Raw genomic sequence first — 17,517 nt, forward strand, 5'->3', positions numbered from 1 at the left:
CTCACTAGATATTAAAGTTTATTCTAAAGCTATGGTAATTAACAGAATGTGCTACTGGTACATTAGGTACAAAGAGACAGATGAAATTAAATAGAGAATCAGAAAACCGACCTATGCATATATGGACACTTAATTCATGATAAAAATAGGACTACACAGCAGGTGTAGACTACAGGTTTAACAAAAAAATGTCTAAGTCACATGGATGTTCATGTGGAAAAATGAAATTTGCCTATATGTCACACCATACACAGAAATTATGACCAGGATAACTGCAGAGTTTTAAATTCAAAAGTAAGATATTAATGCTTCAAAAAAATAAAATATTTTCATAACTTTGAAATAAGCAAAAATAATTAGGCATAAATAAATATGATTGATAAATTAGAAACATTAAAATTAAGAGTTTATGTTTATTAACAAGCCAGTCAGAAAAAGACAAATACCATATAATTTCACTCATATATAGAATTTAAAAAAACAAGCAAAGGCAGAAAAAAATAGAGACAATCCAAAGCACAAACTTTTTTTGTGTGTGTGTGTGTGTGTGTGTGTGTGTGTGTTCCAATTTTTTTATTTATTTTTTTATTTTTTTATTGGTGTTCAATTTACTAACATACAGAATAACACCCAGTGCCCGTCACCCATTCACTCCCACCCCCCGCCCTCCTCCCCTTCTACCACCCCTAGTTCGTTTCCCAGAGTTAGCAGTCTTTACGTTCTGTCTCCCTTTCTGATATTTCCCACACATTTCTTCTCCCTTCCCTTCTTTTCCCTTTCACTATTATTTATATTCCCCAAATGAATGAGAACATATAATGTTTGTCCTTCTCCGACTGACTTACTTCACTCAGCATAATACCCTCCAGTTCCATCCACGTTGAAGCAAATGGTGGGTATTTGTCATTTCTAATAGCTGAGTAATATTCCATTGTATACATAAACCACATCTTCTTTATCCATTCATCTTTCGTTGGACACCGAGGCTCCTTCCACAGTTTGGCTATCGTGGCCATTGCTGCTAGAAACATCGGGGTGCAGGTGTCCCGGCGTTTCATTGCATTTGTATCTTTGGGGTAAATCCCCAACAGCAAAGCACAAACTCTTAACCAGAGAGAAAAACAGATGGTTATCAGAGGGGGGACGACAAATGGGGGATGGGTGAAGTAGGTGATGGAGATTAAGGAGTGCACTTCTCTTGATGAGCGCTAAGTAATACGTGAAATCGTTTAATCACTATATTGTATTACCGAAATATACAACTATATGTTAACTACACTGAAATTCAAATTAAACTTTTCATTAAAGAGAAATTATGAGACTGGAAAAATAAGCCAATTAAATAGGAGAAAATATTTGGAATATATATAACTTATTAAAAGCTTGTTTTCAGAATGTATATATATATTTTAAAGATTATTTATTTTGAGAGAGAGAACAAGCACTAGGGGAGGAGGGGCAGAAGGAGAGGGAGAGATGAGAACCTCTAGCAGACTGTGCTGAGCAGAGCCCAATGTGAGACTCCATCTCACGACCTTGAGATCATGACCTGAGCCAAAATCAAGAGTCCGACACTTAACTGACTGAGCCACTCAAGTGCCCCCAGAATATATTTTTAAAACCTTTAAAGTAGGGAAACTGGGTGGCTCAGTGATTGAGCATCTGCCTTTGGCTCAGGGCATGATCCTGGGGTCCTGGGATCGAGTCCCCCATTGGCCTCCCTGCAGGGAGCCTGCTTCTCCTCTGCCTATGTCTCTGCCTGTCTCTCACAGAGTCTCTCTGTGTGTCCTTAATAAAATCATAAAAAAACAACCTTAAAGTAATAAGAAATTCTCAATAATTTAAAACTCTTGAAAAGTCATTATTTAAAAAAGAATATATCCAAATGTAGCACAGGATGTGTTTTCCTAAATATTTTTTTAAAAAAACTGACACAACCAAGGACAAATATAAAACAAAATGAAAACACAGAATAATGAGTATTATACTACTCATGAGAATAAACATTTGGGCAACCACTTTGCAAGACTCTTTGACAGTATCTGTTATAATTGGATATATACATTCCCTGGAATTCAGGAATTTTATATACATACAATATAAATTCTTGTAAGCACACACCAAGATATATGTAGGTTACTACTTATTGCAGCATTACTCATAATACCTCCAAACTGGAAACAACTCGAATGTCCCAACAGTAAGGTGGAGATGTGGTACTCACACAAAGGAATAATATATAGCAATAAAAATAAATGCACTACAGTTATATGAAAGATCACAGATTAATTTAATTATGAGTAAGAGATTCCTGATACAAAATAGATGCTGTATGATTTCATTTATCTACATTTAAAAAACAGGCAAATCGAAAACTTGGTGTTGGTGCATGAAATTTTGAAAATTACCTCTTCTCTTTTGAGAAATTTTGAGAAATTTGAAAATTATCTCTTTTGAACGAATATTGTCAAATCATCAAGAGGGAAAGTCCCAAATCCCCAAAACAGGCACATTGATGGTATTTAAAGTAAAGATAGAGGTTACTCTAGAGAAAGAAGTAGTGCCAGGAAAGGTGACAATGAGGTTTCTGAGATGGGAGGTAATGTTCTTTCACTCGGGTGATAGTTAAGTGCGTGTATGCAATTTTAATAATTCAGTGAACTATGTAATGACAATGTGCATACATTTAGGTACCATGTTTTAAAATTTTAAAAATACCTTCAAGCCAGATCATTCTATTATTTGCTTAAATATCTCCACTGATCTTTTCTAAACAGTGAAAACTAAACTTTTTACAATAGCCTGTAAGTCCCTAAAGGATCTGTCTTCACCTGTTATCTCTCTACCATCTTGTCCTACTACTTTCCTTACTGCCACACTGGCCTCTGCTCTTTCTCCAACATATTACACTTTCTTCCACCTCTGCTTCCTTTGATTAACTATTCTTTTTGCCTAAAATGCAATTCCCCCAGAGATCCATAAAAATTGTTCTTTCACTTTAAGACATTGTTTAAATGTTACCTTCCCTATGAGGATTTCCTTACTACCCTAGTTAAAGTCATGAAATTCCCCCACTCTAACATTATCACTCCACTCCATAATGTATTTTCTATCCACAACATTTTCTAATACTACAATATAATTATCTTATTTATGTTATTTTCTTCTCCCTCCAAAAGAATTGATGTACTATGAAGACAGGAGTCGTAGGGTTGTTTCATATAATATCCCTGGGATCTTAAATATTGATTGGCACATGGTAAGTATTCAATAAATATTTGTGAAATAACAGAATGACAATTAAATTAATTTCTTGAGTTTCCAATGCTTTCCAGCCTTACTGAGATATAACTGACACATAACATTGTGTAAGTCTACGGTGTATAACATTATAACAGGATGATTTAATATATCTGTATATTGTGAAATGATGACCACAATAAGGTTAGTTAACACCTGCATCACCTCACATAATTACCATTTTTTTTTTGGTGGTAAGAAGATTCAAAATCTACTTTCTTAGTGACTTTGAAATATATAATACATAGTTGTTAACTATACTCACCTTACTGTACATTAGAACTTATTCATCTTATAGCTAGAAGTTTGTACCCTTTGACCAACATCTCCCCATTTCCTTCATCCCCCAGGCCCTAACAATTACCATTCTACCCTTTGTTTCTTTAAGTCTGAGCTGCCAATTCTTTCTGCTCTACACAAAATGCACCTCAGATATCTCTAACAAACTACTACAAGTACAGATTTGATGATCAATGAATGATTTCTTCTTCAAAATAGAATCCAACAATAGAGTTTCCTATTGTAGCTGTTATGACAATCCCTATTATGACTTGCTTAGTCCCCCAAAATCTTCAACAGTACATGGCTACAAGAGGAGAAAGAAAAGAAGGAATCAAGTTCTATATTTGATCATTTCTTGTAGAATACTAAAATTTGGTGTTTTATTATATGTAAGCGAAAATTCAAAAAATATCACCTCTTTTGAACAAATACTTCAAACTATCAAGAGGATAAATCCCAGATTCTGAAAGGTCATGGTACAAGGAAATAGACATATATAATACCATCATCTGGGCTTTCATTTTGACCATAAACATGTGCTTTGAAACCAGAGAAGAAATATCTTGTAGGGTTCCTCATTGCAATCCATGGATCATCCAATTTCTTGGAAGTCTTTCACATGCCTGTTGCTCCATGGGCAGTGAAATGCCCATGCTCCATTGCTCCAGTAATATTTTATGTCTTGACTCTGACCCTCTTCTCAGCATTCATCCAAGGAGTAAGTGGAAACTGTATAACATGTGAACCACATGTGCTCAAATATTTTGCAAAAATAATTTTATAGAAAATGTCTCTGTATCTTGGAAAAAACTGCAAATATTTCATTGGAATGAGATGCTGACAAATAAATGAAGCCTAAAAATATCAATTCCCTTGTTTCCCTGAGTCCTGGAGGATATTTCTCACTGTTTGTATATCACTCTAAAAGATCAATAAGAGATATACAAAGAGTCTTAGGATTTCAAGTGAAGATGTATATTAACTAACACATTTCTAGATAAGGATTTATTTTGATAATTTTTGTTGCTTGGTGAGTACATATGGCAAATCTCTCTTCTGGAGATCGCTTCTTTCCCAAGCCCAAATATTACTTTTCAATTCCATTATGGTAATGAGCCCTGGTTTAAGGTGGATTCTCAGGGATCCCTGGGTGGCTCTGTGGTTTAGCGCCTGCCTTTGGCCCAGGGTGTGATCCTGGAGTCCCAGGATCGAGTCCCGCATCGGGTTCCCAGCATGGAGTCTGCTTCTCCCTCCTCCTGTGTCTCTGCTTCTTTCTATGTCTATCATGAATAAGTAAATAAACCTTTAAAAAAAATAAATCTAATGTGGATTCTTTTTGAAGTAACAAAACTTTTCAGCCATGTTGTGTTTTTACTGTTGTTTTTGTTGTATATACAGGATATATCCTAAACTCTGGCATTGGACAATTACTATCTCCAGGAAATATTTTAAAACAAGAAGGGTAAGTATCAATAATGATTTGAAACAAATCCTTTGTCAATGACCTTTCTCTAAATAAAATAATTGAATTGATATGGCTGACACTAGAGTTCTGAGTAAATAGGGCCACAAGAATGTTTAAAGGACAGAAGGACAAGCCATTGGAATATAGAAAAGACAGCATAGGAAATATTGCCAATAATATTGTAAAAATGTGTTTGGTAACAAATGAAAGCTACACTTATGGTGGTGAGCATTGCAATATGTATAAAACTGTCCAAATCACTATGTAGCATGCCTGAAACTAATATAACATTGTATGTCAACCATAGTTCAATAATAATTTAAAAAAACTTTCAGAAAGGTTTTAGTGGACATGATTCCTCAAAAGCCCTGTGTGAATGAGTGAATTATTTCTTTAAAAATATTAATAATCTGTTTTTAGAAAACTCATAGACGGGCACCGAGGGGGGCACTTGATGGGATGAGCACTGGGTGTTATTCTGTATGTTGGCAAATTGAACACCAATAAAAAATAAATCTATTATTAAAAAAAAGAAAACTCATAGAGTCAAGGATTTCACTGATCTGACTTACTATAAGCATATATACAATCTCAGGGCAATAAGAGCCTGTAAATAGTAATCTTTCCGACCTAGATGCCATTACAATGAGCAAATAAAAGAGTCACCCATCTATGAGGTCTGATCTTTACACAAATAGATCCAGGACTTCCTTGACTGAAACTCTTGGAGTTACCCCTTTAAAAGGTTTCTTTGATTTATCAAATATTCCTTATAAAATACAAAAATATTTCCAGGAAAGGAAAAAATATATTGTTTATTGATAATCTCTTGATTAAAATTAAAAGTACAGGTGCTGTCATATCCACAGCTGTTCCTCCAGCACTTAAAAGACCAGTTAACATGATGAAGAAGTTTAATAAATATTTTTGAATAAATTACTTTGCTTAATGTAAAAGACCAAAGTAAGATACCAAAGAAATAGGAGAATTGAGTTTTGACTTAATAACAATTATCTCAGATGGAGAAGCCAGAGAAAGAGAACAGTGAGAAGTTGCTTGTTTCAATTTTCCCAGATAGGAAAGGCCTAGATGCGCTTAGTGAGATGTAAAGAGATACCAATGGTCTGCCTAAAATAGAGAAAAAGGAACATATGGGAAAAGGCTGTTAAAAAAATAAAGGACTATGAAAATCCTCTATTTTCATAGAAGATAAAAACAAAACTATTTTTCCATTTTTCTTGCAGCCAACTTGACTAGGAAGGAGCACACACTGAACTTGGTCACAGTCACTCAGACCAGCTACTCTCCCTCCGGTCAATTGCCATAATTGGCATATCTAGTTCACATATACACAGGAAGTACATCGAAATATTTAGCCAGAGAAATTCAGAGGCCAGGGTATAGGACTCTTTCTCACAGTGTATAGTGCATTCAGTTGCCTAAAAAGGAAAGGAAGCCTTTTTTTATACTAAACATTGGTGTGAATACATCTAGTAACATAAATCCTGGAATGATAGAGGTATATTTTACTGTCACTTTAAAACACCATGAGTACCCTGGAGGAACTGAAAATGAAAATGAATATTAGTTTATGTCCAGTTGCGGCACTACATTTAAACAGATTCTTAATGTGTCTTGGTTTGATTTTTTTATTATTATGTCAGTTAGAAATCATAAAGAGTCAAATACTCGGGGCAGCCCAGGTGGCTCAGCGGTTTAGCACCGCCTTCAGATCCTTCAGACCCAGGATCGAGTCCCATGTCAGGCTCCCTACATGGAGCCTGCTTCTCCCTTGGCCTATGTCTCTGCCTCTGTGTGTGTGTGTGTCTCTCATGAATAAATAATAAAATCTTTTTAAAAAGGTTTAAAAAAAAGAATCAAATACTCATAGACTGTTGAAAGAACTTCACATACACATAAATGTAGTATTAAAAGTGCCAGCAAACAGGTGAAAGACTAGATTAATATAAGTAATTATTCACAATCATAAAATTTGGCTTTCCTAATATCTAGACTAGCATTCTTAGGAAGGAAAAAATTGTTACCAAGTCATCTCCATGTCTTCCAGACCAATGAATGCGTCCAGCACAGAAACCACCAACCCCGTTAGCAACTTCATCCTCCTGGGCTTTCCCTCAAGCCCAGAAATGCAGCTGCTCTACTTTGGGCTCTTCTCAGTAGTCTACACCCTGACTCTGATGGGGAACGCAGCCATTGTCTGTGCTGTGCAGTGGGATCGGCGTCTTCACACTCCCATGTACATCTTCTTGGGGAATTTCTCTCTTCTGGAAATATGTTATGTCACCACGACTGTTCCTAACATGTTGGCCAATTTCCTCTCTACAAGTAAGTCCATTTCCTTTGTGAGCTGCTTCACACAGTTCTATTTCTTCTTCTCTTTTGGATATGATGAAGGCTTCTTCCTTTGCATCATGGCCTTTGACAGGTACCTTGCCATTTGTCATCCTCTCCATTACCCACGCATCATGACTAAGCAGCTATACACTGGCCTTGTCATCTTCGGGTGGTCGAGTGGGTTCTTCCTCTTCCTAACCCCAGTTGTTCTCATTTCACAGTTGCCCTACTGTGGCCCAAATACCATCAACCATTTTTTATGTGACCCCGTCCCACTGATGATGCTGTCCTGTTCTGAAGATGCCATCACTCAGCTCATTTACTCTACTTTCAATGCTATTTTCATTATTGGCACCTTTCTCTTTATCCTTTGCTCCTATGCTCTGGTGATTCTGACTGTGCTGTGGATGCCCTCACAGGCTGGCAAACGCAAGGCTTTCTCCACTTGTGCTTCTCATTTGGCAGTTGTCACCCTGTTTTATGGCTCTATTATGGTGATGTATGTTAGTCCTGGATCAGGACACCCAGTGAAAATTCAAAAATTCATTACTTTATTTTATTCAGTGATAACACCCCTCTGCAATCCTCTAATCTATAGCCTTAGGAACAAGGAAATGAAGAATGCTCTGAGGAAAATCTTTGGGACTGAACATGGTGTTCATAAAGTGTAAATGAGAGCCAAATTCCATCTCTCAAATGCAACTTACCTTAATAAAACATGAGTGATATATTTGTGTACAAACTCATTAAGTTTCATTAAGAAACTATTACCATCTTAAATACCACTCACCACAAGATACATATTTAAGAAGATGTATTACCAAGTGGCTTCAATTTTGTTTTGAAGTTAATATCAAGTAAATGAAATTTTAGGAATCTAAGCCCATTAGTATTTCTCTATATAATTCAATTTCTAAAAAGACAGTAGTCAATTTTGCATTACTGAGTGCAACTCAGTAATAGAGATCATAGATTGCTTTGGGCATTAACACTTTAAGCCAGTAATTCTCCACTGAGACATACTGACCAGTAAAGAAGATTCAAACTTGAGGAAAGTAGACCTTTTCAGAGTGCAGCATGTGTCTTTAAAGACACAGAGTAATAGCCCTAGCTGGGTGTTAGTGACTTTTCAGAGTGTACAAGACAAGGATTAGGAATTTCAAGTGTCTTAGCTATCTAGAACATAGTAAAGATAGGAGTTAAACATAAAGTCTAGGACATGACTCAAGATGTAATTCACCTTAGGGTAAATCCAGTTTACACAGTAACTTCCGGTACCATGTGAGGTTAGTATTAGTACTGTGCGATTTATTTTAATAAGCATCCTTAAAACTATTTCCATAAACTTCACACTTGTCAGAATGGCTAAAATAAAAAACACAAGAAATAAGTGTTGGCAAGGATGTAGAGAAAAAGGAACCCTTGTGTACTGTTGGTGGGAATGCGAAATAGTATAGCCACCATAGAAAACAGTATGGAGGTTCCTCAAAAAATTAAAGAATTACCATATAGTCTGGTAATTCCACTACTGGATTTACCTAAAGAAAATAAAAATGCTAACTGGAAAAGAAATATGCACCCTTAGATTCATCGTAGCATTATTCACAAGAGCTAAGAAATAGAAGCAATCCAAGTGTCCATCCATAGGTGAATAAAGAAGATATGATATATATATATATATCATATATAATGATATATATATAATGGAATATTACTCAGCCATAAAAAAGAATGAAATCCTGCTGTTTGCAATGACATTGATGGATCTAAAGAGTATAATGCAAAGTAAAATAAGTCAGTCAGAGTAAAACAAATACATGTCATCTCACTCATAGGTGGAATTTAAAAAACAAAGCAAAGAAACAAAGAAAAAAAAGAGACCAAAAAACCTCAGATTCTTAAATATAGAGAACTGGTGGTTGCCAAAGGAGAGGTAGGTGAGGGGATGGGTAACACAGGTGAAGGGGATTAAGAGTGCACTTATCACGATGAGCACTGAGTAATATATAGAGTTGTTGAATCACTATATTGCACACCTGAAATGAATATAATACTGTATATTAATTATACTGGAATTGCTTTTTTCAATATATATAACTAATAACCTTTCTCAGTAAGTTTTTATGGAATAATACAAAAATAAAGCAATATTATATTGATCCACCAATATTTTCCTACATTTAGCCTTTTGAATTTATGTAAATACCTCTATGTACACTTTTAAAGTGCAATTTTCTTTTTTTATGTTCTGTACCTTTATTCAGTTTTACTTTTTAAGTTTTATTTTAATTTCAAGATAGTTAGCATACTGTGTTATATTAGTTTCATATGCAATATAGTGATTCAATGATTCTATACATTGCTCGGTGCACATCATAATACTGGATCTTAAGTGAATAAATAAAAATTAAAAATAATTATTTCCATAAAAATATTTAATTAACATCATTGCTTTAATTTGACTTTTATTTTGTTCTTTTGCCATTTTTAAAGTGTGACTCTCCAAAATGCAATTAAAGGAAATCATAATATAAAATGTAAATTACAGAATTTTAATTTGTATACTTCAAGAAGTCATTTGCTCCACAAAATGATGTGAAACAGCAACTGGATTTTATTTCATAAAGAACCTGGATTGAGAATATTTGTTGAGCTTGAAAGGCAGGATTTCTGAGTTCTGGAAAAGAAGTGGCTATCTTTATCCTACTTCACATAGGCAATAAATTAAATAACTGAACAATTGCCTAAAAACTACTTTATATTGGAAGAAAATATAAATCATTTGGAACTTTATCCAAACCAATTTCAATGGTAGGCTTGAAGTGCTAATAATTTTAACTGATTTTCATATGTGGAGCTTAAAGAATGCTCATGCCAGATCCATTCACCTTTCTTAATTATATAAGAAAAAGTCACAAAAATTAGTGATTCTTAATAAAATATTGAGTTGAGTTTTATGAAGATATACAGTGCCTGTATTTTTAGTTGCTTTCAAGTTGGTTATTAGCCAAATCTTCCTTACCCATATTATTTTACCTCATATTAAGTTTGCTGCCACTAGATAGAATTGCAAATTATTTGGTACATTAAGAGCATATCCTTAAGGCATAGACCTACTTTTATTGCACCAACATTTCTTCCTTAGTTCATACCTATGATTTTATGGTGGAAGTGAGTTTCATAAACCAGCTAACAAAAAAGGAAAAGAGCCTCAGGCTTGGTTCACAAATAGATTACCTGAAAAATGCTACTGCAAGAAAGAAATGCATTACCATTGCATTATAGCCCCTGTCACAGGTGGCTAGTGTAGGGGTAGAGGAAATTCTCATAAAGCAAAATGCTGAGAGAAATACACTTATTTGTCTACTTTTATATGGTGGGCGAAATAGCCTGCTACACAAGATGAGGATATACATGCCTAATGACTAAAAGTTTTACTGCTTGGTCAAGGATCTTGAAGGAACCAGATAGGGAACCCAGAGTCAAGGAAGTTTGAAGAGGCAGCATATGAATGGACCTATGAGATTGAGCACAAAGTATGCAAATCTTTGTGCCTCAAATCGATGCTCATCAAGAAAGGATCCTCCACAATGGAGACATTCAACAAACCAGATATAAAGAACAAGTCATCCAGGAAATGTCAAGCGGCTCGGACATCCTTCACCTTAGTGCTTACACAAAGTGCCCATAAAGTGAGTGGTATGGATGGAGGCTGTATGTAAGCCACAAAATATGGACCATCTCTTACCAAGGCTGGTAAAGCCACTGAGCTGCTGAGGATGCAGCCTCAGTCATAGACCAATGCTAAACTCTCAATATGGCACCATCCTTTAAGAAAACTAAGCAGTAGCAGGTAACAAATTTATTACATTCAAATTACTTTTATTATTTGTCCTTTCTTTGATTGACTTTTTTTTCTTATATGTGGGTTAGACTTCCTTTCTTGAAGAGCCTCTGCCTGTACCACTCACTCTCCTTGTGCTTTGGAATATCTGATTTACTAATATGGGTCCCTGCATAACACTACCATCCCCACAAAGTAAAACAACAGGCACATGATCATGAGATCACAAGATTCACTGGCCCTACCATATACTGTATCATATGGAACCCATCTACTTGGTTGAATATAGGAATGCAATATTAAAGGATAACCAGGGTTCCTCAACCTAAGTTCTATTGACATTTGGGATAAACAATTCTTTGTTGTGGGGAGCTGTCCTTTGTAATGCAAAAATGTTTAGCAAACATCCCTGACTTCCAGCCACCATTCACCTACTGGTATGACAGGTGTGACAACCAACAATGTCTTCAGACAGTGTCAAATATCCCCTGGTATGTGGGGAGAACAGTCTTCAGTTGAGAACCACTAGGGTAAATAAAGATATCAGTTTGGGGCTATCCTGCAAATTTGGGACTCCCCTCCAGAAAGTATTACACATATTTAATCAATGGCCAATAAGAAGAGCTTCACCCTCAACAGCTAAAATTACAACAGTCTAAATAAATAAATAAATAAATAAATAAATAAATAAATTATAAAATTACAACAGTCTGAGAACAAAAAAAAGTGAAAGCTTGACTCCCCATTATTTCCAGTGATTTTCTTGCAAATTTGTTCTTGCTGCTTCTACAAACTTAAGTTCTGCCAGATAGACCATTGGTTACCAGGATGGGAGGAGAAGCAGCTTCTAGAAAGAGCCCAAGAATGGGTTCCATTAAGCCTGAAGCAATGATTGCTTCTACTTGTAACTGTCTTGTTGGTGGACTGATAGAGAAAGGATTTGCTATACTGGTCAATGTAATCTATTATAATTATCCATTCTTGCAGCTAAAAAATAGAGATCGAGGAATATGTTGGGAATTGAGAGAATTCACTGGGGCTTCTTTTGGTGCTTTCAGCCTCAGTTATATCACTGAACAAGAAAATGTAGCATATGCAGCTTGGCAAGGGCAAAACAAGACTTCTACAGATCTTTTTATCTTCTGTCTTGGAGCCTTCTCTAAAGTCCCTGGGACTTAGTCAGGTAGAGAGAAAATGCAACCAGAATATAAAGAAAGTGTTGCCCTTAGAGACAACTGTCAAACTAAAAGGTGGAGAGGCCAAAGGATACGTGACCCAGCTTCTTAAAAACGCTGGCAGAGTCAAGACCCAAATGCCTACACTCGAGACCTCGAACCATACAAACTAGTATTAGCTCTCTCTGCTTCCAAGTTCACTCTCCCTGCCCTCTATTCCTCTTTCCTAGGTAGCCCCGAATAAACTGGCAACTAAATCTGTATCTGAGGTTCTGATTTGAGGAACCTAAACCAAAACAAATATTAACTCTGATATTTCCCAATTAGCACACATACACTCCTACTGCCACATCTATACTACTTTCATTCTTAGACCCTCCTTCTTAGAAAATTAGGCATTTCTCATCCTTTTCATAGGCAACCTCTCCACTATTTCCTTGAACCATCCTCTCATACATCTCTGAAGACTTAATATTTACCTTACCTTTTTTCAGAATCATGAACATTAAACTTTTATCTTTCCAAAGCCTCCTTCTCCAAACAGGAGAGACAGGGAAGGAGGGGGGTTGAGAGAGAGGTTGAGAAAAGAAACTGTCTTCTGGAATGCACTCACCTTCAGGTGCTCACATTTACCCTCTATATCTATATGACATGAAAAAACAGTGTATAGTCTACCTCTACTTCATCTCTCATGTACCTCTTTGTCCCCTGTGATCTGGCTTCCCACTTACTCTGCTCTGCTTTCCTTCATTTCCTTTTTTTAAAAAGATTTTATTTATTTATTCATGAGAGACACAGAGAGAGAGAGAGGCAGAGACACAGGCAGAGGGAGAAGCAGGCTCCATGCAGGGAGCCCGGTGTGGGACTCGATCCCAGGACCCCAGGATCACTCCCTGAGCCAAGCCACCCAGGCGTTCCTGCTTTCCTTCATTTCTGTAGAGGAGTAACATTAATAACCATGTAGATATTTTCTTGTAGGTATAAAAAAAGTCTAGTAACTCAAAAGATTTCCAGATCTGCCATCACTTTCATTAGCCAGCATAGACATGAACCTTATATTCTTGTGATTCCTCATTCATTGGGTTTGACAACTTCTGATACAGCCTGAAAACAAATTTTCTTAGGATCAATTGCAACCCTTTATGAAAAAGGGTAAAGGTAAAAAAAAAAAAAAAAAAGATTTAAAAATGTGTTACCGGGGCAGCCCTGGTGGCTCAGTGGGTTTAGCGCCACCTCCAGCCCAGGGCATGATCCTGGAGATCCGGATCGAGTCCCACATCAGGCTCCCTGCATGGAGCCTGCTTCTCCCTCGGCCTGTGTCTCTGCCTCTCTCTCTCTCTCTCTCTCTGTGTGCCTCTATGAATAAATAAATAAAATATTTTAAAAAATTAAAATGTGTTACCTTGTAATTACAACTCAAAATCTAGTTAATTTTTAATTTTTTATGTTTGGACATGGAATTAACAGGAGTCTAAGCTAGTATTTCTTAAAATTTAATATAGTAGCATTATTAACAATAGCCTAATTATGGAAAGAGCCCAAATATCCATGGACTGATGAATGCATAAAGATATGGTATATATATTTATATATTGGTATATATATATGTATATATATATAACTATTATAACAGAATATTACTCAGCCATAAAAAAGAATGAAATCTTGCCATTTGCTATGACATTGATAGAGCTAGAATATACTGTGCGAAGCAAAATAAGTCAGTCAGAGAAAGACAAATACCTCATAATTTCACTCATATATGGAATTTAAGAAACAAAACAGAGGAACATAGGAGGAAATAAAAGAAGAATGCAATCATAAAACAGACTCAACTATAGAGAACAAACTGAGGTTTGATGGAGGGAGGTGGGTGGAGGATGGGCTAGTTGGGTGATGGGTATTGAGAAGGGCACTTGTGATGAGCACTGTATGTTGTATTCAAGTGATGAATCACTAAATTCTACTTCTGAAACCAACATTAGACTGTATATTAACTAACTGGAATTTATTTTTTAAGACTTTATTTATTTATTCATGAGAGACACAGAGAGAGAGAGGCAGAGAGACAGGCAGAGGGAGAAGCAGGCCCCGCGCAGGTAGCTTGACATGGGACTTGATCCCGGGTCTCCAGGATCAGGCCCTTGGCTGAAGGCGGTGCTAAACCGCTGAGCCACCCAGGGATCCCACTAACTGGAATTTAAATAAAAACTTGAAACTACAAAAAATGCATATCAATCGCCTCTGTGTCTTTTTTAAATGCAATTTCTGCTCAGTAGGTAGAGAGTGGCACAGAATATTAACATTTCTGAGAAGTTCTCAGGTGATATCGCTATTGTTGGTTCATAGACATTCAGGTAGCAACAACCTAATCATGGCCTATCTCATATGTCAGAAAACACAAGTTCCTGAATATGAATGCTTTAGTAATATTTCCAATTGACCCACATTGTTAGGAAAAGTTAGAATTTGGGAAATTAATTAAGGTGATAAAGAGGCTTCCCAATTTGCATTTATAATATTTTTGTTTCAAATATAGAGTATTAGTGAAAATATGTTCATTTTTTCACTAATTCATTTTTTTCAATGTGTACTTTGTTCAGGACAAGCTACGTACAGCGATCTAGTGCTATGCATTAGATGTGCCAGGGTGAGCTAACTGGACCTGAAACACTCTTGCAGAGTTTAATACTATATTAAGTATTAATTAATTAATTAACTAGTTAATACTAAGTATAATTTAAATAGCCAGATAAATAAGCATCAAATTGAAGATTTTCAGTCTAAGTCCACTCAGATGTCCGTATTCCAAGTTTCGGCATCCCAATCTGTTTTAATTATCAGTGACTGCATAATTACACCAAAACATTTATGCTTCACCACAGCATTTATTTTTTTAAACATTGTTTTCACTTATTTGAAAGAGAGAGCATGAGTGTGGGTAGGGCCAGAGAGACAAATAGACTCCCCACTGAGCAGGAGGACCATCACAGGGCTCAGTCTCAACACCCTGAGATCACGACTTGAGCCAAAGGCAGATGCTTAACTGCCAGAGCCACCCAGGTGCCCTTCACCACAGTGTTTAAACAAAGGCCATGTCCTTCTCACAGCCAGTCTGCAGCTAAACATGGGGGTGAGGGTGCCAGGCCTGACCCAATGAAGGGAATCTTTGAGCCAGAGCTTCCCTTTAGGATAGCTAAGACTTTCTCAGGGTTGCTTCACAGTCTGAGGCTCCTCTTCACCAGTCCTCTTCCTTTCTTGGGTGTCAGTCCAGCATCTCGTTTAAAAGCCTTCTCTGATGGTGCCCGCTGCTGCTCTGCTTTATTTTTCACAGATTTTCCCTCAATAAATCTCTTATACCTCTAACTCTGTTAGAGGCGTCTACTTCTCAAAGGACCCAAATGACACTACAACTAAATGCATTGAAAAATTCTGAACTAGTTTATTTTGCAAACATACATTCACACAAATACACACACACACACATACACAAAACACACGCACAAAATTGACAAAACTATAAGGTTCTGAAGATTAAATGGTAGTGATGTATCCATATAATTTCTAAATTTGATAGCTATGTTGGGTTACATAGGGGAACACTCCTGTTCCTTTTCTTTTTTTTTCCCCACTCTTGTTTCTTAGAAAGGCACAGTAAAGTATTTGGGGATGATTGGTTTAAGGAAAACAACTTTTTTTCTATATTTTTTTATTGGAGTTCGATTTGCCAACATACAGCATAACACCCAGTACTCATCTCATCAAGTACCCCCCTCAGTGCCTGTCACCCAGTCACCCCCACCCCCCACTCACCTCCCTTTCCACCACCCCTTGTTCGTTTCCCAGAGTTAGGAGATTCTCATGTTCTGCCTCCCTCTCTGATATTTCTCACTCATTTTCTCTCCTTTTCCCTTTATTCCCTTTCACTATTTTTTATATTCCCAGAATGAATGAGACCATATAATGTTTGTCCTTCTCTGATTGACTTATTTCACTCAGCATCATACCCTCCAGTTCCATCCATGTCGAAGAAAATGGTGGGTATTTGTCATTTCTAATGGCTGAGGAATATCCCACTGTATACAGAGACCACACCTTCTCTATCCATCATCTGTCGATGGACACCGAGGCTCCTTCCACAGTGTGGCTATTGTGGACATTGCTGCTAGAAACATCAGGGTGCAGGGGTCCCGGCGTGTCACTGCATCTGTATCTTTGGGGTCAATCCCCAGCAGTGCAATTGCTGGGTCGTAGGGCAGGTCTATTTTTAACTCTTTGAGGAACCTCCACACAGTTTTCCAGAGTGGCTGCACCAGTGCACATTCCCACCAACAGTGCAAGAGGGTTCCCCTTTCTCCACTCCTCTCCAACATTTGTGATTTCCTGCCTTGTTAATTTTCCCCATTCTCACTGGTGTGAGGTGGTATCTCATTGTGGTTTTGATTTGTATTTCCCTGATGGCCAGTGATCCGGAGCATCTCCTCATGTGCTTGTTGGCCATGTCTACGTCTTCCTCTGTGAGATTTCTCTTCATGTCTTTTGCCCATTTCATGATTGGATTGTTTGTCTCTTTGCTGTTGACTTTAATAAGTTCTTTATAGACCTTGGATACTAGCCCTTTATCTGATACATCATTTGCAAATATCTTCTCCCATTCTGTAGGTTGTCTTTGAGTTTTGTTGACTGTTTCTTTTGCTGTGCAGAAGCTTTTTATCTTGATTAAGTCCCAGTAGTTCATTTTGGCTTTTGTTTCTTTTGCCTCCATGGATGTATCTTGCAAGAAGTTGGTGTGGCCAAATTCAAAAAGGGTGTTGCCTGTGTTCTCCTCTAGGATTTTGATGGAATCTTGTCTCACATTTAGATCTTTCTTCCATTTTGAGTTTGTCTTTGTGTCTGGTGTAAGAGAGTGGTCTAGTTTCATTCTTCTGCATGTGGATGTCCAATGTTCCCAGCACCATTTATTGAAGAGACTGTCTTTCTTCCAGTGGAAAGTCTTTCCTGCTTTGTCGAATATTAGTTGACCATAAAGTTGAGGGTCCACTTATGGATTCTCTATTCTGTTCCATTGATCTCTGTGTCTGTTTCTGTGCCAGGAC

General features: G+C 36.8%; 1 protein-coding gene across 1 annotated transcript; it reads left to right on the forward strand.

Moving 5' to 3' along the window:
- Positions 1-7,119: 7,119 nt before the first annotated feature.
- On the forward strand, positions 7,120-8,073 carry LOC140603240 (olfactory receptor 11G2-like). The gene has a single exon (XM_072773871.1). It carries the CDS (start codon positions 7,120-7,122, stop codon positions 8,071-8,073), a length of 954 nt encoding a protein of 317 aa, XP_072629972.1.
- Positions 8,074-17,517: the final 9,444 nt, after the last annotated feature.

Source organism: Canis lupus, chromosome 13 (assembly GCF_048164855.1).
Source record: "Canis lupus baileyi chromosome 13, mCanLup2.hap1, whole genome shotgun sequence".
NCBI classification, from domain to species: Eukaryota; Metazoa; Chordata; class Mammalia; order Carnivora; family Canidae; genus Canis; species Canis lupus.